The sequence below is a fragment of the Sus scrofa genome, chromosome 18, assembly GCF_000003025.6.
Source record: "Sus scrofa isolate TJ Tabasco breed Duroc chromosome 18, Sscrofa11.1, whole genome shotgun sequence".
Lineage (NCBI taxonomy): Eukaryota > Metazoa > Chordata > Mammalia > Artiodactyla > Suidae > Sus > Sus scrofa.
The window spans coordinates 8,823,375-8,844,521 of NC_010460.4; the positions used below are offsets into that span (position 1 = coordinate 8,823,375).

General features: G+C 44.7%; 1 protein-coding gene across 1 annotated transcript in view; it reads right to left on the reverse strand.

Moving 5' to 3' along the window:
- The window catches only part of TMEM178B (transmembrane protein 178B), a 403,444-nt gene extending 383,338 nt beyond the window's left edge, over window positions 1-20,106 (reverse strand). Inside the window, exon 1 of the mRNA XM_003484004.4 lies at window positions 19,588-20,106. Within this exon, the coding sequence (XP_003484052.3) occupies window positions 19,588-19,969 (382 nt within the window). The 5' untranslated portion in view covers window positions 19,970-20,106. The remainder of the gene's footprint in view (window positions 1-19,587) is intronic.

Sequence of the window (21,147 nt, forward strand, 5' to 3'; positions counted from 1 at the left end):
AGTCTCATGACTTCAAAAATACCACAAGCCGATGACTCCTAAATCTACGTCCCAAGGGAGACTTCTCCCCTGAACCCAGGTCAATATGTCCACCTAGCTATAGACGTTTCCACTTGAGCATTTGAAAGGTATCTCAGATGTTACCATACCCAAAAGAGTGGATTCCCAAATCAAGATCTTCCTGCAGTCCTAGCCATCCGATTTAATGGTAATTCCACCCTACCAGCTCTTTGGGCTAAAAACCATGGTGCTATCTTGGACTTCTCTTTTTCTCACCCACTCTCTGTCTGATCTATCAGCCAATCCTGATAGTTTTTCATTCAAAATATATCAAGAACTCAATCTCTCCTCCCATCGCTCTAGTTCCACCACCACCCATGTCACCTAGCCATTCCCCACATCAGGACCACTGTCCTTGCTACTCCGTCTCTCTGAAATCCTCTCCCCGCAGATGTCCGCATTAGCTAGTTCCCTCATGTCCATCAGGTCTCTACTGAAAAGTTACCTTCTCGGGGGAATCAGATCTCTGCCTCCTCACATATTCTGTCCTTTTCCACATTTCATTTTTTTCTCTTTAGCACTAGTCACTGTCTAATATAGTACATATTTTACTTATTTACCTTTGTATTATCTCGCTGAAATACAAACTCCAAGGGGGTGGGGGGGTTTCTATTTGGTATACTACTGTACCGTAAGCTCCTAATACAAATTCTGACATGTGAGTACTCACCAAATATGTACTGAATAAATGGACCTAAAAATATGCATAATTTACTCATGCATCATGAAGGAAAAGGACAGAGTAGAAATGATAAGCCTCCCCCCAGAAAAAAAAAATCATCATTCTCTCTGGTACCATAATCCTAGGAACTCACCTGTACCTAAGTATACTCAGCACAGATACAGTCTTGACCCTACGTGTCCACAGACTTCAAATCCGGAATCTTAGCCAAGCAGCTAGTCTACAGGTTTCTTCCACTGTCAAATCAGCCATATCACTTGCGTTTAGGGACACTACTTTTCCCAACTCCTCACTGATGCTAGAACCAAGCCCTTCCAAGTATCTTTAAAAATTGGTGTTCAGGAGTTCCCGTCGTGGCGCAGTGGTTAACGAATCCAACTAGGAACCTTGAGGTCTCGGGTTCGGTCCCTGCCCTTGCTCAGTGGGTTAACGATCCGGCGTTGCCGTGAGCTGTGGTGTAGCTTGCAGACGCGGCTCGGATCCCGCGTTGCTGTCGCTCTGGCGTAGGCCGGTGGCTACAGCTCCGATTCAACCCCTAGCCTGGGAACCTCCATATGCCGCGGAAGCGGCCCAAGAGATAGCAACAACAACAACAACAAACAACAACAACAAAAGACAAAAAGACAAAAAAAAAAAAAAGTTGGTGTTCAAACTATAAGATTTTTTTTTTTTTTTTGTCTTTTTGCCATTTCTTGGGCCGCTCCTGCGGCATACAGAGGTTCCCAGGCTAAGGGTCGAATTGGAGCTGCAGCCGCCGGCCTACACCAGAGCCACAGCAACTCAGGATCTGAGCCACCTCTGCAACCTACACCACAGCTCACAGCAACACCGGATCCTTAACCCACTGAGCACGGCCAGGGATCGAACCCACAACCTCATGGTTCCTAATCAGATTTATTAACCACTGAGCCACGACAGGAACTCCAAGATTTTTTGTAACTGATAAGACAACCACGTTGTAGAACAACTATAAGCAAATAGTGTGTGAAGCTAAGAGAATTAATTCTGTATTTCTCCAATTGGGAACTCTTCTATTAAAACAAACTGAATCTGTGTTGAATCCAACTATAGCAGTGGACACAAAACCTTCTGGAGTATATGCTAAGCATGTTAGAGTCTTCATCACAGGACTCATCACCTAGAGAGAGTCCGTTTCTTTCTTCTAAAATAATAAGGATCTCGGTACAGGGATACCATTGTTGTTCTTCCTAAATGCACTTAACTACCTAGAGATGATCTATCTTCTGTGAAGAAGCCATTATGGTCTCTGATGCATCTCTCTTTTTAGCAGCTTATTGATCTACAAGTGCCCAGCCAGCCACCACACCACTACGGATATGTGTAATAAAAGCTGATACAGGCATGCTGCTGGCACAGTAGCATAAAAGTCCTTCTTTGAAATGTTAACAACTCTGCTGACCCAAAAAGATGAAATGCCACCTTCCAGTTTGAAATAAAGCTCTGGATTCCTACAGGTTTTAAAATAAGCATATATGACAAGAGGCAGTTTTCTAGGGTAAGGGCTACCCACCATTTTACAAGCCTCGCTCACTAATACTTTCTACAATTATTTTTTTTACAATTAATCCAGCCCTTCAAAATACAAGTTTAGTTGGGATTCCTACTCAATGGTTTCTACTGACTGTACAGTCGGAATTTTGGTCTATAGAACTTTACGCAACTTGGACAGAAGGTGCTGGAAGTCATTTTTCTAGCTTAAACCCAGCAGAGACTTAACTAACATAAATTCAAGAGATAAAGCAGTCATGGAAATGATATGAATCATTTATTCAACCTAGTTTAGAGAGTCAAGCCATGTAGCTGCCCCTATATTTTTCTGCTGAAAGCAAAAGAATTGCTTGACTTCTCCAAATGAGATGGTAATGGGCTCTGCCCTTAGCAGATCATGGGGCTAAAGGAGAAGTCTTGAAAACCTTCACCATGAGATGACTCATCCTGAACAACAGTCACGGTCATTTTGGAAGAGAATCCACTTCCCCGTGACACCCTGAGAGTGAACCCCGCTCTCATTCATTGTTGAGCTGGGATTCAGAAAGGATCGGTTGGCGATGGTGTCTTTCTGTCCCCAAATCCTTCCAAGGGGATGGACGTTTTCCGTGAGCAACGTTGCTCACCCACCACAGTGGGACCAAGTGCACCAGCGACTTGGAAACAAATACTTGCCATGTTTTCCCAGCACTGCTGACCCACTCCAGCTGGAAGTCGTGAAAAGTGAACTGAGGTATGAGTCAGACAGGAGGCAGTCACGAAGGCACAATCTCTGTCTTTTGACCATTATCTGATCAAAATCGCTACCCGAGGAGACAAGAGGGAGCTGCCCTAAATAGACAGTTGAAAGGGGGGTTTCTCTGAGGCAGACTGAAGGCACTCCTGGTGATGAATATTATAAAACCTGGAAACACATCCTGAGGAAACGGTCACATATGCCAGACCTGGAGGTAAACTTGGAAATTCTAATATCCATAATGGGGGCAAGAAATGGAGCCGGCCTTCTCTTTATGCAATATGCTATGGGTGGGAGGACCAGCCTAAGAAAGGCGTGCAGGGATTATAATGGGCAGAGTCATTGTGGAGAGGTCTAGTCCAGGAAAAATGGGACAGTCCCCACTCAAAGGTTTTGTCTTATGAATCAGAAACATGGACACTTTAAGAAAATACAAACCATAACAAGGGAAATACATCAAAGTTTATCCTAGGCACTCAGAACAATTCACAGCAGGTTTCCTTTTAATACAAGGCTCTCCAGTCCAATGAAATTATGGCTCTTTGTTAAATGCGATCCCCAGATCAATGCATTAACTGCTATAAACCTTCGTTCATTCAACGACTATGTATTAAACACCTATCATGGTCCATGCATTATGCAAAACACTGCAGATAAAAAGATGAATAATAAATCATTCAAAAATGGTCTTTAAGAGGAGGGAAACATATGGGGAGACAAGATGTCACTGGTGCTAAGATGTGGGGCGTGTGACAGAGGGCTAAGGCAGAAGAAGGCAACTCTACCTGGGAAATGGAGGTGACAGAACACCAAGCAAGACCAGAGGCCCAAGGCCGATCCCTAAAGGATAAGCAGGAGTTGGCCAGGCTGACTTGGGGGTGGGTGTGTGCCAGGATGGGACTTCCAGGCAAAGGAAGAAGCTTCATAAACAAAGGCTCCCCAGGCATCAAACAGCTTAGCCTATTTGGGGACCCAAGAGTCCTTTATTAGGGCTGGAGAAGAGAGTGCTGGTATGGAGAGAAGTAGGCAAAGGATGAGAAGGACAGACTGAGGATGCAGAGGGGAAAATGCTGCCAGACCTGGGAGGCCTTATGTGCCAAGGTAAAGATTATGGTTATGGATCTTATCCTGACCAACAGGCTGAGGAACCACGGAAGGGTTTTGAACAAAGTGATAACGTGATTCAATTTATATTTAAGGAAATCGCTCTCGATAGAAAGCATTGACAAGAGATGAGATTAGCAAACAGAGACGCCAAACAGAGAACGTTCAAGAATACGGGTAATGACATGAAAAAAATCAAATAATGCCATTTGCAGCAACATGGATGGATCTAGAAATGATCGCCTATCATCTTCACTTAGTAAGTGCAGTTAGATAGTGAAAGACAAACATCACATGACATTACATGTGGAATCTTAAAAAAGGACACAAATGAACTGATTTGCAGGACAGAAACAGACTCACAGACTTTGAAAACAAAGGTATGGTTACCCAAGGGGACAGGTGGGTGGTGGGGGATGGACTGGAGCTTTGGGATTGTCATATGCACACGGAGGTCTATGGAATGATTGGCCAACGGGACCTGCTGTACAGCACAGAGAACTCTACCCAACATTCTGTGATCATCTGTATGGGAAAAGCATCTGCAAGAGAATAGATGTGTGTATACGTATAACTGAACCACTTTGCTGTACAGCACCCACGATCACAACCCTGTAATCAACAATACTTCTATAACTTTTTTCAGTTTATTTATTTTATTTTATTTTATTTTTTGCTTTTTAGGGCCACACCCATGGCATGTGGAAGTTACCAGGCTAGGGGTCGAACCAGAGCTACAGCTGCCACAGCCACAGCAACTCGGGATCCAAGCTGCATCTGCAACCTACACCGCAGCTCACAGCAACACTGGATTCCTGACCCACTGAGCAAGGCCAGGGATCAAACCTGCATCCTTATGGATACTAGTCAGATTCATTTCTGCTGCACCATGAAAGGGACTCCTAAAAAAGCTTTAAAAAAAAAAAAAAGGAATATGGGTGATGAGGAAGCTCGTGGCAGTAGCACTATCTGAAAGCACAGGGAGGTGAGCATGGAAGTATCAGGAGGAAAGTGGCTTGTTCACTGCTTGTATGAGAAGGGCAGGAACGAAGTGAGACCTAAGAATGACAGTCAAGATTCTGGCTTGGGAAAATAGAGAGACGGTAACGTCATTCTCCAAGATGGAGGAAAATGGGACAGGAATGACTCTGAGGGAAAAAGAGAAAATAGGTTTTTTGGGTCCATGGAACCTCCCCGTGGAATACCAATAGGTGAGATGTTTGGGTGGAAAGTTTGAGCAAGAGGTTCCCGGTGCCACAAGCTGTAAACAAGGGCTGAAATGGGCCAAGGTCATGAGTGAGAGGGCTCAAGGCGAGTGTGAAGGGGGAGAGGAAGTGGTACCCTGGAGAACACTCACACAGCCTGAGAAAGGAGAGCCAGAGACAAGAGGGGTAAGACCCAAGGCAGAAGCAGACCTGGGGGAGGATGGTGCCCCCAAAGCCAGGGGAGATAACGTTTTCAAAGAGAAGGAATGGCCCCAGCCTGGGGAGCCCGGGGGGGAAACCCAGGGGCAGGGGCCTCAGAGTGCAGGACGGTGAGGAAGACACGCAAGCCCGCGAGGACAGAGGCCACGTGTGAAAAAAACAAGGCCGAGAAAGATTACCTTGAAACTGAGAGTACCACCCGTTCCATTTGCGTTCACTCATTCAGGGAGGAGGGAGAGGAAGGGAGAGGCTGCAGACAGAGGCCAGCCTTTCCCAAAGTAGAAAGTCAGGAAGTGCATCCTACAGAACACGATGAATAAAGCAGCTCATCCCCCTGGGACCCCGCGAGGCAGGCCTGCCCAGGGCTGCACACGGGGATCTCGTCAGCCCTGTGGTTACTGGAACGTGGGCATGGAAGTTATTCTGCTTCAACACCCCAATGCCCCCCAGGGCTTTTGTGATCCCTAGCAGGTTCAGGTGCAGCTTTGGTGTTTTAAAAGCATTTGTAGGTGAAAATGGAACCCTGGCTGTAATTCTGATGGGACTTTCCTGTTCCAGCTGGAGTTTGTGTGGAGTGGGAACATGCCATCATCACAAGAGAGGGAGGGGTTTTTGCCTGAAGTTACCCTCACAATTTTAAAAATACAACTCTGTTTGGAGTTCCCATCGTGTCTCAGTGGTTAACGAATCTGACTAGGAACCATGAGGTTGTGGGTTCGACCCCTGGCCTTGCTCAGTGGGTTGGGGATCCAGTGTTGCTGTGAGCTGTGGTGTAGGTCGCAGACAAGGCTCAGATCCATTGTTGCTGTGGCTGTGGTGTAGGCTGGTGGCTACAGCTCCAATTTGACCCCTAGCCTGAGAACCTCCATATGCCGTGGGAGCGGCCCAAGAAAAGGCAAAAAGACAAAAAAATAAATAAACAAATAAAAATAAAAATACAACTCTGCTCAATCTACCTAATAGTTTGTAACCTATATAGGAAAAAAGAATGGATATATTTATATGTATGACTGACTCACTTTGCTGAACACCTGAAACTTGCAAATCAACTTCAAAAAATCAACATTGTACATCAACTATACTTCAATAAAATTAAATTTAAAAAAATAATAATTCTGAATTCTTCATAGTAATCCTTAGCTTTTCCTTTTCCAGTTCACACTGAGTTCCTCCCTTAGGGTTCAAATGCCTCCCCAGATGTGTGTGCTCAGCCTCGGGGTTGTCCGACTCTCTGTCTTGGCGCCCTAGATGTTAACCTTCAGGGTCTGATCAAGTTCCTTGGAGGGCTGGTTTGATTTAATTTTCTGGCTTGCGTTTTCTCTACACACTGCAGGAAATTCAGAGTGGGGAGTGACCTGAACATTAGTCTCCATCTCAGAAATAAGTCATTTAAAAGCCCTGATTTCCTCCTCTTACAGTACATCAGAACGGAGTAAAACATAATCTTATCCTTTCTAAACTCTTCCCCAGGAGTTACTTTTGGTGAAAACCATTGGTTCGGGGCCACCTGATTCTCCTCCTAGTTCTATGTCTCTTGCTTACAAAAATTAGTCACAGACTGCCTAAAAGCAAAGTTTTCCAAGAATTACTTTAAAGAAGCTGCCTCCTGAATACTAAATGGTAGAGTCTGAATAAAATTTTAACATTTTGGTCACAATGGCAACCGCCTTCCAAATGGCTTGAGTGTGCAGGCAGGCCAGTGACCCATTTGCTTCAGCACAGTGTTGTTTTGTTTAAGAAATAAAACACCATAGGTGACTCAAAAGATTCATCCCAATTCCAGTTCTTTTCCTGTCTTGAGAAAGGTAAACATCATCCTTCATCTTGTGTTTATCGGTCCCATGGATATTTTGATAAATACAGGCAAATAAATAATATCTAATGTTATTGGATCTGTTTGGGGGCTGCACATAAATGGCATTGTACTCTTCATTTCATTCTGCATCCTGCTCTTTTGTTTGTTTGTTTTGCTTTTTAGGGCTACACCTGCGGCATATGGAAGTTCCCAGGCGAGGGGTCAAATCGGAGCTGTAGCTGCCAGCCTACACCACAGCTCACAGCAATGCTGGATCCTTAACCCACTGAGCAAGGCCAGGGATCGAACCTATGTCCTCATGGATACTAGTTGGGTTCCTTAACCACTAAGCCACAACGGGAACTCCTGCACCCTGCTCTTTTCACTCAAATTTTGTTTATCCATTTCAGAACATGTAGATCTAGTTTATTTATTGGTAGTTTCCATTGTATGAATATACCATACCTATTATCTATTTTCCTTTTAATGGGCTCTTAAGTTTTCTTTCTTGTTTACTTGTTTATTTTATGATTATAAGATAGTGGTGTCAAGGAGATGCTTGTACACATCCCATGGACTCATGAGCACATACAGAGGTAGAAGTGCCAGCTACAGGGCACGTGTGTCTTTAGCCTTATGAGATAGTAGCCAATGCTGTGTTAAATGACATACAGCAGCATATGAGCACAAATCACCCTATCCCATTCAGGTCTGCAAAACACTCCAGGACCTTGGAGAATAAGAGTTGTATGTGCCTAAATAGAATTGCTATTATAAAGATGAAAAGAAATTGAGGGCAAAACTGAAAGAGAGATGGCTCTAGAGCAAATAAAGCGTCCAACAGAGTGAGTTCAGAATATAGAACAGCAGGGCATTTTAAAACTCAGGAAATGATATAAATTTATGAAGATGACCTAATATAAAGTAAATTGCCTTTTCTTGGCAAAATACTTGGACACCCAAAAAAAAAAAAAATCAATTGAAATAATTCAGATGCTGCAATCTCCCATAAGAGCAGCAAATCTGTCAAACTTCTTTGATGCCAATAGCAGCTTCCACCTAGAATAAACATCACCTGCAGAAGATTCCTAGTGATTTTGGAGCAGACCTTTAAACAGCATCTCGGTATATATAAATTTACAAAAAAATAAACTATTTTCAATCTGAATCACCTATTCATTGCCTGACTTATATTTATACTTGCTGGTATTTTTAAACATTGCCAAATAGAATATCTGTGATATGATTTATCAAAATTTGGTAGCAATGGCTGCCTCCTGGGGAAAAGGATTTAGAGGACAGGGTGGGTGGAAGACAGACTCAACAACTATTCCCTTACCCCCGGGACAATCATACATAAAGTCCAAGATGCATCAGGACTGACCCAGGGGCCCAAACAAGGTTATTACTTACTGTTAAAAGCAGTTCACAGTACTTGGTTTTTAAAGAAGAGGTGGAAGGATCTACAATCCAAAACAAGTCATAGAAATAACAACTTTATTGAAAAGAAAGTAATACCACTAATTCTCTGAGAAATTATGATCAAATCATGTTCTTCAAAGTTCCTGTTATTATAATATTAGAATAATGTCTAAGGTAGATCTTTTCTCATATAAAATAAGATAAAATGAGACAAGGAAGAAGTATTATTTTGGAATCAGAAACCCCAAGGGGTTTCTTTTTTTGGGGGGGGTTGTTTTGTTTTTTTTTAAGGGCCACACCCAAGGCATATGGAGGGTCCCAGGCTAGGGGTCTAATCAGAGCTACAGCCACAGGCCTATACCACAGCCACAGCAACGCCAGATCCAAGCCACATCTTCGACCTACACCACAGCTCAGGGAAACACCAGATCCTTAACCCACTGAGCAAGTCCAGGGATCGAACCTGCATCCTCATGGATACTACTCAGATTCCTTTCCAATGAGCCATGACGGGAACTCCAGAAATCCCAAGTTTTAATCCTAGTTCATATCTTTAGGCCTTGAGATGGAAACCAAATGCTGTTGCCTTTCTGAGCCTCAGACTGGACTTCTGAATCCTGAGCATGTTTGCAGATGCTCACGGGAATTCGACCTTTGCTTTGTCCAGGCTCCTGCTAAGTATTCAGGAAAGTGCTACCTGCAGGCAGTCTTCAGAAAGCATAGAGCTTACATGTCCAGAACAGTGAGGGGAGGGTGTGAGGGTATTAAAAGCTCTTGGGAACAGCCTCAACACCAGATGTGAATCACCGTGGTGAAACCCTACCCACTTCTGTTGTAGGCAATGTTTTTTATACCCTGTCTCCAGGTTTTCCATTAATATTTGTCTTTGAAGAGTAAAACGAGGAGTTCCCATAGTGGCTCGGCAGAAACGAATCCAACTAGTAACCAAGAGGTTGTGGGTTCGATCCCTGGCCTCGCTCAGTGGGTTAAGGATCCGGTGTTACTGTGAGCTGAGGTGTAGGTCACAGATGCGGCTCAGCTCTTGCATTGCTGTGGCTGTGGCTGTGTTGTAGGTCAGCAGCTATTGCTCTGATTTGACCCCTGGGAACTTCCATATGCTGTGAGTGTGGCCCTAAAAAAAAATTTTTTTTTTTTTGTCTTTTTGCCATTTCTTGGGCCGCTCCCGCCGCATATGGAGGTTCCCAGGCTAGGGGTCTAATCGAAGCTGTAGCCACCGGCCTTTGCCAGAGCCACAGCAACTTGGGATCCGAGCCGCGTCTGCAACCTACACCACAGCTCACGTCAACGCCAGATCGTTAACCCACTGAGCAAGCAGGGATCGAACCCGCAACCTCATGGTTCCTAGTCGGATTCGTTAACCACTGCGCCACGACAGGAACTCCCCAAAATTTTTTTTTAAGTAAGAAATAAAAAGAGGTCTCTATCTGGGAGGAAAAAAAAAACAAGTATTACCTTGTCATTATTAATTAATTTTTTTGGCCATGCCCGTGGCATGTGGAAGTTCCCGGGCCAGGGATCAAACCTATGCCACAGCAGTGATCTGAATCACAGCAGTGACAATACCAGATCTTTAACCACTAGGCCACCAGAGAACTCCAGTCAACAATTTTTGGTTTTGTTGTTGTTTATGGCTGCAACCATGACATATGTAAGTTCCCAGGCCAGGGACTGAATCCAAGTCTCGGCTGTGGCAATACAGGATCCTTTAACCACTGGGCCAGACCAGGGATCAAACCTGTGCCTCCACAGCAACTTGAGCCGCTACAGTCAGATTCTTAACCCCCTGCACCACAGCGGGAACTCTCCAGTAAACAATTTTCAAATGAGACTAAGACTTCACCTTATCACCGACAGATAACCTCTCTAAGAACATCTTGGGACCGAATGTTCCCTTTTCTGCAAAACTTCCTCTCATTGCTCCAAAACTCAAGAATCACTCAGGCCCTCAGCACATAAATCTCTCATAGAATAAACCTGGGACTTGCATATTAGTCTTCATGTACATTTCCCCTTTTTTTTTTCCTGTTTGAGGACAGGAGCTACGGATTTCACTCAGGATCCTCCACTCCAAGTAGTGTGCCTGAGATGCCGGCATTCAATAGGCACTTTTAAAATAAACACATGATGTGTTCTTCATTGTACAGTGATTTTTACATGACTGAGGAATGCATTCATCACTTTCCCTCGTTTTATATACTGGTGCTCTTGAAAAGCTTTGTTTAGAAAAAAAATATAATCTTTGAAAATGTTCCAGTATAAGCCCTATGGGGATGGGAATTTTGCCTGATTTATTAACTTCTGTGTCCCAAACATACCTGAGCTAGTGCCTGGCACAGAGTAGGTGCTCAAAACACATGTTGAATGAATGAAGGAGTCTTGGTTATGAAGTAGTCTGTACACCAGGAATCCAGTTCCTTTCTCTATTAATTTTTTTTTTGTCTTTTGTCTTTTTAGGGTCACTCCCACAGCATATGGAGGTTCCCAGGCTAGGGGTCTAATCGGAGCTACAGCTGCCAGCCTACACCACAGCCACAGCAATGAGGGATCCAAGCTATGTCTGAGACCTACACCACAGCTCACGGCAACGCCGGATCCTTAACCCACTGACGGAGGCCAGGGATTGAACCTACAATCTCATGGTTCCTCGTTGGATTCATTTCCACTGGGCCACGATGGGAACTCCTCTATTAATTTTTTTAAATTCTTTGAACTTATTTAATTGTGGTAAAATACACATAACATAAAACGTATCATGTTAAGCATTTTTTAGCCGTGCCCACGGCATGCAGAAGTTCTCAGGTGGGACTGAACCCACACCACAGCAGTGACAACGCTGGATCCACCAGGGATCTCCATGGCAAACATTTTAAGAGTACAGTTCAGTGGCATTACGTACATCCATGTTGTTGTGCAACCAACACCATCTTTCTCCATTAAATTTGTAGATGTTTAACCCCAATCTAGAACATGGCATTTCAAATCATTAGAAAGAGAAAACGTGAATTCTTCTGTGGTTTGTCTTGGTAGGACATCAGCCGCTTTGTTTTCCATCTTTTCCTTTTACAAACCAGCTCCCTGCAGTGGTCCCTTTAGAGGCGTCTCTGTCTCTCAATTCACTCTCTGTCTTTCCCCTTCCTCCTCCTGCTTCCCCTTCCCTCTTTCACCTCCTCTCAACGACTTACCTGCTATTTATTCTTCCTCACCCGGATTTAACTCCCTCATCAAATGTGAGTTTGACATTTATACAATCCAAACCCATTATTTTACACATAAGGAAACAAAGTCCTTAAAACAGCAGATGTCCAATCAAGATGTTTGAATAAATGTTCTGTCCACTCACCCAGCAAGCCATGCACTTCTTCCTCTCTGTATGTATTGTGGGGGGTAAGCAGTTATAAAAGTATCTGCATCTGAATAAATATTGGTGACTTTAGGAGTTCCCGTCGTGGCGCAGTGGTTAACGAATCCGACTAAGAACCATGAGGTTGCGGGTTCGGTCCCTGCCCTTGCTCAGTGGGTTAACGATCCGGCGTTGCCGTGAGCTGTGGTGTAGGTTGCAGACGCGGCTCGGATCTTGCGTTGCTGTGGCTCTGGCGTAGGCCGGTGGCTACAGCTCCGATTGGATCCCTAGCCTGGGAACCTCCATATGCCGCGGGAGCGGCCCAAGAAATAGCAACAATAACAACAACAACAACAACAACTACAAAAAGACAAAAGACAAAAAAAAAAAAAATTTGTGACTTTAGCATCTAAATGTATTTGTGCGTGCGTGCGTGTGTGTGTGTGTGTGTGTGTGTGTGTGTGTGTGTAAAGGGTCAAACCAACCCAGAGTGTGTATAGGATTCTCCCTGAATCTTAATAATTCTCCCTGGGATTACCTACAAATAGCAGACAGGAGGAGAAAATATTTTTAACTGACAATCCAAAGTGGAATATACGGAATCAATCCCCTAACTGATCCTCGCCGCCCCTACAGTAAAAGAAGAAATAAACTGACCTTCGGCAACAGAAATAAAGCTCTTGATGTTGTTGGCTCAGTGAGATGAGCTCACCCCTGAGTTCCCTGATCAGCTGATTCCTGATCCAGTTAATACAGACAGGACCTCCTGCAGAAGAGCCAGATCCACTCACATAGGACAATGACCTTGGGAACCTGTGAGCTGGAGTCTAAGTTCCTCAGGACAAGAACCACATGGTGACTCTGGATTCTCCCGCAGCACACATGTTCCGTACATGCATGGGGATACCTGCCTGAGACAGCAACCATGGGTGTTTGCCTGTGAGCAGGCAAATCCTCGGGATGTTACAAAACCAAAACTGATGGAACGATTTAATTTTTGGCTTCCTTGCCCATCTTCCCCCTCGTGCTCCCTGAAGGCAAAGACACTTCGTGGCATCCACTACCTCACATTCTATTATACACTGACTAGTTCCTTAGACATTGTTTTTAGTCTATGTGTATTTATTTACCACCTGTCTCTCCCCATGGAATACAAGCTTCTCCATGATGCCCCGGGCCCTCAGTAAATATTTGTGGAACACGTGCGTACGTCCTTCACGTCTATAACCTCGGTATCTACCACAGTGACCAAAACACTCAAAAATCACATGACAAAAGGTGTACGAGCTTCTGTCAGTGGGTCTGAAAGCAAGGTGAGATGCTTTGTTTTGAAACAACCTTCCTCTCAGTGCTAAGCTCAAGTCCTCCAGCAGCAGGATTCTAAAATCACTTCCTATTTCTTTTTTAATTTGGGGAATCAATATAACAGCCTCTTCTCCACCCACTTCTGCCCCAACAGACTCTACGGTGACAGGAGAGTGCAGTGTGTAGGTCCCTAAACTGGGAGCCAGAATGCAAATTCTGACACCTTCATTTTCTTCCCATGGAACGTGGCAAGTTAATGGACCTTTGTGTGCCTCAGCTTCCTCAGCTGAGAATGGAGATAAATAATAATAATAATGCCCACCTCAGAGCATTTTTATAAAAATCAGTTGGCTAATATGATTCTACAAATAACCAATGCTAGAGAGTGTGGAGAAAAGGGAACCCTCCTTCACTGTTGTTGGGAACGTAAATTGGTACAACCACTATGGAAAACAATATGGAGGTGCCTCAGAAAACTAAATATAGAACAACCATATGATCCACCAGTCCCACTTCTGGGCATACGTCTGCCCAAAACTGCAATCCAAAAACATACATGCACCTGTATGTTCATAGCAGCACTATTCACAATAGCCAAGACATGGAAACAACCCAAATGTCTATCAGCAGATGAACAGATTAAGAAGATGTGGTATATATATATTATATAATGGAATACTACTTGGCCATAAAAAAGAACAAAATAATGCCATTTGTAGCAACATGCCTGCAACTAGAGATTAAGAGAAGTCAGTCAGAAAGAGAAAGACAAATACCATATGATATAACTTATATGTGAAATCGAAAATATGGCACAAACGAATCTATATAAAGAAGAAAAACAGACTCACAGACATAGAGAACAGACTTGTGGTTACCGAAGGGGAGGGAGTGGGATGGACTGGGAGTTTGGGGTTAGTAGATGCAAAGTATTCCATCTAGAACGGATAAGCAATGAGGTACAACTGTACAGCACAGGGAACTATATCCAAATCTCTTGTGACCGAGCATAATGGAAGACAACATGACAAAAAGAATGTATATACGTGTATTCCTGGGTCACTTTGCTGTACAACATTGTAGATCAGCTGTACTTTAATTTAAAACATATTTTTAATTAGTTAATGTATGTAAAACCCTTACAAGAGTACCAGCCGTCAAGTTTGGTGATGATTAGTATTAATCTTCCCACCCAGTCAACTTTGCACGTTATCTTCATGGAATCAAGAGAGGGAAAAGAGAGAAGAGATCGTGTGAGAATTCTGTGAGTCTAATACGGAAAATTAATAAAATACAGATTTAGAGAGTTCCCTGGTGGCCTAGTGGTTAAGGACTTGGCATTGTCACTGCTGTGGCTCAGGTTCAATCCTGAGCCCAGGAACTTTTGCATGCCACTGATATAGCCATAAATAAATAAATAAATAGGAGTTCCTGTCGTGGCTCAGCGGAAACAAATCTGACTAGCATCCGTGAGGACATGGATTCGATCCCTGGCCTCACTCAGTGGGTTAAGGATCCAGTGTTGCTATGGACTGTGGTGTAGGTCGCAGATACAGCTCGGATCCTGCGTCACTGTGGCTGTAGTGTAGGCTGGTAGCTACAGCTCTGATTGGATCCCTAGCCTGGGAACCTCCATATGCTGTGGGTGTGGCCCTAAAAATAAATAAACAAACAAATAAAATACAGATTTAGATGTGACCATAAACTAAAACTTTCTGCCAAAGCATTCAAGTAGCAAGTTTCTTCAAGTGTAGAGTAACATACTTAAACTTAGGCCCAAGTTATCATGTTTAATTACCATCATCTGAAACCAAGTATGGGCTGGTTCTTCTTGAGGCTATGGGTTCCAAGTACCCCTGTCCAACAGAACTTTCTGCAGTGTGAATGGTCTCTAATCATCCCTCTCTGAAATAATGACCACTAGCCCCTTATGGTATTGAGCACTTGTAATGCGGCCAATGTGACTAAAGAAGCAGTTTTTTTATTTTTATTTCTTTTAAGTTTACATGGCTGCTTGTAGCTAGCGGCCACCCTGTGGGCAGCACTGCTCCAGGGCATCGGAGCTCAGCAGCTCCTGGACTTGGCCCTGGCCCGTTCCCCAGCTGCTGATCTGCTCCTCTCCCTCACCCCAACAATCAACACTCACAAGGCCAAACTGCCGTTTCACACCTCCATGGCTGTGCATATGCTGGCCTCTTTGCCTGAAATGCCCTTCTTCCTCATCCACCTCTAAACTTCATGAAAATCGTGTTCAAATTTCACTTTCTTAGGGCGACTCTCCCTAACTCCCTCCCGCCTGACCTCATCCCACAACCTTACACCACCTCCTCTGTGTTCCTCTGCATGTCTCTGTCACTCTCATTATTCCATGCTTGTCCCTTATTCTCTGCGATACTAACTATGGGGATTCTAGGGACCAGATCTTATTCTCCTTTCATTCTAGTGATATGTGCCCATCCCATAATATATATGCAATAATTATTGGCTGAGCACATTATTAATTTGTGAATATACGCAATGTTTTATTAAAATAAAATTCAGAACACTGGCCACCACTCCATGATCATGGAAACCATTTAAGTCAAATTCTATGATAAGGCCTATTTTCAAATAATTAAAAATAGTTCTTAGAGTCTCAGTTGAAGGTCTACTTATTTTCAAACCAAATCAATATAACATTTATGTACTAACCAAAGAATATTAATGTTCCCAGAAATAAAATTCTACCTGTAGCTGCTCTTCCTAAGGGTCTAGAAGGCTCTTGGATTTCAGAAACTGATCCTGTCACTGATCTGTCCCCAGTGCTCGCAGTGACTCACTAGGGAGACAAGGATGAGGTTGAAAGGCAAGATGACAAGAGGCCTTGATTACTGACATACCTGGGAATTCAAGGGTTACTGATCCTTGCTACACTCCCCCATCCAAACGCCACCTCCAAGAAGGGAATAATTAAAATCTTATCTAATGTGAAAAGTAATAATTGTGGGTGATATGTGTCTGTTCAGTCATATGTAATCCAAAAATGTATTGTTTTACTCTTATTCTTTAGCAAATCTTTTGCTCAAGAAATCGTCCTTGTTAAATTATGTAGCATCTATTGCAATATTAACCTGCCCTGAGAGGCACACTGGTTCTTTTTTTTTTTAAATCACGATTTTCTTACTAATCCTTTATTTGAATTCCTACACAGTGTTCCTACAACTAGAATAAGGTCTTGGCGGATATATTTCTGTGAACCTAATTTGTATGAGTTATTTCCCAAGTACCAAGCATCTGGTGAATTTATTTTTACAAACGGTTATCTTTCCTGCCCTCCAGGAACTTATGGTTCAATAAGACAAACAAATAAGTACACGGTGACCGGAAATGCCTTCTTATGGGTACAGTCATGTCAGCAGACCACTGAAGAAATGGATTTCAGAAATAACAGGGATCTAACTTATCTTCAAATCAGATATAGATTTGACTTTCTTATTAATTATGCGGTTTTATTATAAAATGCACAAACAGCACTTTCTAATGTAATGAACATTGATTTAACAAATGATTGAGTTCTCTAGGGCTATATGATCATTTAGATAAATCTCTAATTTTCCCATAATATTGACATATTTTAAACAGTCTTTTCTCTGCCTTCCCTTTCCCCCTGCCTAACACGTGTCCAGAATTTTATTCTAAGATGTTTCAAAAGCCTAAGATATCTTTCAAGACTGCTAATGAATACCATGAGATAAATATCTTTCCCTAAGATGTCCTATATTTAAAAAAATCTTTTTTTAACGTCCGTCTAAAATTTGTGTACAGAGGAAGAACATTAAGTCGAGATTATATCCTATATGCTATTGGAATTGCTGGTGAATTCTACTAATATAAGATGCACCTATTTCCAAAATGTGTCCATCTCTGCTTAGAAAAAGCAGAACTGGCTTTCAAAGATTATGTTTTGAGATTAAAAATGAAGATAGTAACCTTACATCTCTCAAGATTTGTAAGGCTGGCAAGCCATCTATCTCAATAATACCTAACAAGAATGTCAAATGGACTAGAAACGGCCATGGTAAGCAGGTGCTTGCAGCTGACAGTGATTGCTGTATTTTGGGTGATGGGGAATAGCATTTCCATTAGTTCAAGTGAAATACAATGCCCTGCCAAGTCTAGGTATCAGTGTATTCAATCCCCCTGCTGTGCTGCACCCATTTTCTGTTGCTTCAATTAAAAATCAGTCAATACAAAGTCAAAATGTTGCACATTCTTCCCCTATTCCTTTCCCTGTCACTGTTTCCAGCTTCACCGGAAGAACATGTCACTATGGCAACCAATCCCTCTGGTGCACAGACCAAGTCACCCTTTCTAGCGGATTGCCAAGCAGAGCAATACGGAAGCAAAGCTCTCAAGTGAACCACCAGAAGCCATGAATTCCATTCCCCTTTTTCTAAGTGGGGTTGAGCAATACCAGACAGAAGGATGCCGGTCTTGTTCCAGGAGACATTCAAGGAAGAAAATTCAAGAATGTTCTTCAGTAAGTCCTACAAGTATTTATCAGTCAACATTAACATGAATTCTTTCTCACACTTCAGCTAACTTCCTACCATTCAATTTTAATGAAAGCAGAAAATGATGGATAAAATAATGTTTTATGAATTTGAGAATCTGAACACTGTTACAAAGTCACGTATTGTTAAAAAACTATTCTGCTTACTCCAAATCCAAGCCCAGGTTGCTCTCTTCTGGAATTCTCCAGTATCCTGTACAGCTCAACAAAGTTGTAGAGCTCCCAAATGGGTCGCTCTGCTCTAATAAGAATCTAACCATAAAGCAGTTGTGATGTTTGTAATAATAACACACTCTTAACTAAATCAGCTAAAATCCCTAGTCATTCTACAGAAGCTACAAAACAAACATTAAGATGGATTCTCTTTCTGACCTACCTCACCTAAATCTGAATGGCCATACCCACTGTTTGTCTTTTTTAAGCAATTGACCTTTTTTTCAAATTAATGATTTTTTTTCTGATCCATTTCAGCATTTTTATAAATCAAAGAACATCAATTCTCACCAACAAAATTTTAAAACAGCAGCAACCAGAAAATTGCTTTTTATCTTGGCCGCAAAGACTCTGCAGATTACAACATCGTTCCCACCTTGGTATCATTACTTAATAGTTGAAGAAAATGAAAGGGGAGAGGGGAAGAAGACCCTCAGAATTGCACCACATCTTCTAGGATGCAGCTATCATCAACACATCTTCCAGGCTGCATGTTCCCATCTTCAGAACAATGTTAATATACATCCAAACAATCTTCCAGTGGGCTGATGGAACAAGATGGTCCCCAAAGTATAAATCATGCAAGGTTTACAAACTGCATCAGATGAGCAGACTTTTAAAAATGTATGTGAGCTTATTAAAATATCAAATACATTTCAAACCATTAGCAAAGGCAGTCTGTTTTCTGTTTTGGTATACTCTGGGTGTTTTTTATACAAATCTTCTGAAAAGAGTGGGTTTTTTTTTTTCCCTGAAGTGCCCACTTTGGTCTTACTGGAAGAACTGCTTTTTGTGTGCTTATTAGATCTTGTTAATATTCAATGTGTATAAATACTTTTGTCAACCATTTTTTCAAAAAGAGGAATCAAGAACTGTGGTGTGATGCTACAGGTCCATAGGTTTTGAGCTGCAATAGGGCAGGGGCTGTGACTGATTGATGTTTACATGACCAATGCCTGCCTCAAGCCTGGGATAGCACTTAGCAAATGTTTCTGGCATGAATAAGGCCTTCTCTGTTTCCCCCCATTTCCCTTGATGAATCAGTTCAACGTCTAAAACAAAGGTTAAAACTAGGATTTTGTCTACCTCAACATATCACTCCTAAAGGGATTCCACTGCTAGCAACACAACGCTATAGACCCCCATCTTTTTCAGAGACTACTGGAGCATTTTCCGGGGTAAAAACCATGGACCCTGAGGTTCCACTGGAATCCCACCAGACAAATGCCAAGACAAGAGGCAGTGTAGACAGAAGGAAGCCTCCATTACCAGCTATTAGGAGCCAAGATCTGGCCACTCCGAGGCTCAGCCGAGCCTGGATAACCTGCCCTGCTGAAATCAAGAGACCTGATAGGGAGGAGAGGGCGGCCGGGCCTAGAGGCACCGGGCTCTCCGCAGCGCCACGCCTCGCCTCTAGCGCTTACCTTTCCGAATAAGGGCCGCGATCTCGGGGTCGAAGCCGTGCCGGTGGCACTTCCTCCAGAGGCCCATGTTGGTGGAGTTGTACTGTCGGCTGCACTCGTCCGCTGGGCTCATGGCGAAGAGCTGCCGGCGATTCCGGGCTCGCAGGAGTTTGCCCTCCCAGCGGTCCAGGCGCGACCGGCTGGCCCGGAGCGGCAAGTTGTTGTTGTTGTTGTAAATGAAGCCAGGGTCTACCCGGCGGGTGTTGAAGGCCTTGCACCTGTCCCTGTGCTTCCTGGCGTCCGTCTCGTACCAGTGGTCTGAGCAGATGGCCACGGCCAGCATGCCGAGGGCGCAGAGCGCAAGCGAGAGACCGGTGTAGAGCAGTAACCTTCCGGCAGCCATGCCTCCGCTTCGCGGCTACACCATGGGCATGATCCGCCGCAGACTCGCCTTCCCTCTGCGCGCCCGGAACAAAGCGGCGGGCGGCCGAGCCAAGGAGGGGAGGGGGGCAGAAGGGGGACTCGCGCGGCGGCGCCCCCTCGGCCCCCGCCTGCTGGGGCGCAGCCCGGGGACTGCGGGGATGGGGGCGGGCAGCCTAAAAAGTTCTGATTCGGAGAGGCTCCAGCGAGCCCCTGGGCATTCTCCGGAGCAGGTGCTGCCTCAGGCGGTGGAGAGCCAGGCACGGCCGCCTCCCGCCCCTTCCCTGCCCGGCAGGAAGCTGCCGCTCCGAACCCGCCGCGTCGGCACGCAGCCCGGCTTCTGGCGCCGCTGCCCTCGGGCCAGAAACTAAACACCAAGTGCCCTCTGCTGCGGTGGGACTCCTAGACTCCCTTTGTGTGCAGGGTGGAGACAGCAACCACTCGCTTGTCTTTCTTATGGGTGGGGTTGGGGGGTCTTTCAGGAGGAGCTGCTCGGCGACAGGATGAACTGAAACACCCGCTATGCGGCCGGCCAGTGAAGGAAACCTCCAGATGCCAAGACCAGCTGCCCTGAGTCCCGCCTGGGTCTCCCTCTCAGAGACTCTCCCCCTTCCGGTCTGCAAGAGAAGAAATATTCTTCCTCTCTGAGCCGGGTCTTTTAAAAATCTCTGTCCTCTGGTCACCAGAAGGTCCCTTGCTCCGTCTGCCCAGCGCGCTGCGCTCAGAGGCGGGCTACCAGTGGGCGCACGGTCTCGGCCGACCTTTCTCCACGAGCTCCCGGGTCGTCTGCCTCCGACTTCGCCATTCAGACGGCCCCTCTGGCCGACGGTGCAGTCACCGGGACGGCGGTACCGGACGAACCTTGGCTGGGGTTTTTCGGCGACTGGGCGGCAGCCGGCGGGCGCGAGAGGCTGGCTGCGCCGAGGAAGGCGCACCCGGCAGGGCGCGCAGCTCGCGGCGCGCGGAGCTCGGCGCACGGCACCTTCAACACCATGGACAGGTCGCGCGATCCCGGCGCCCTGCCCGCCCAGCAGCCAGCCCCTAGGGCGTCACGCCGCCTTCCCCAGTGCCATCTTCTTCCTGGAGTGTCCACCCCGGCCACCTTCAGAGCCGCCTCTCCCGCGACGCCTCTGCCTCACTTCATCTGGCTCCCAGGTAACC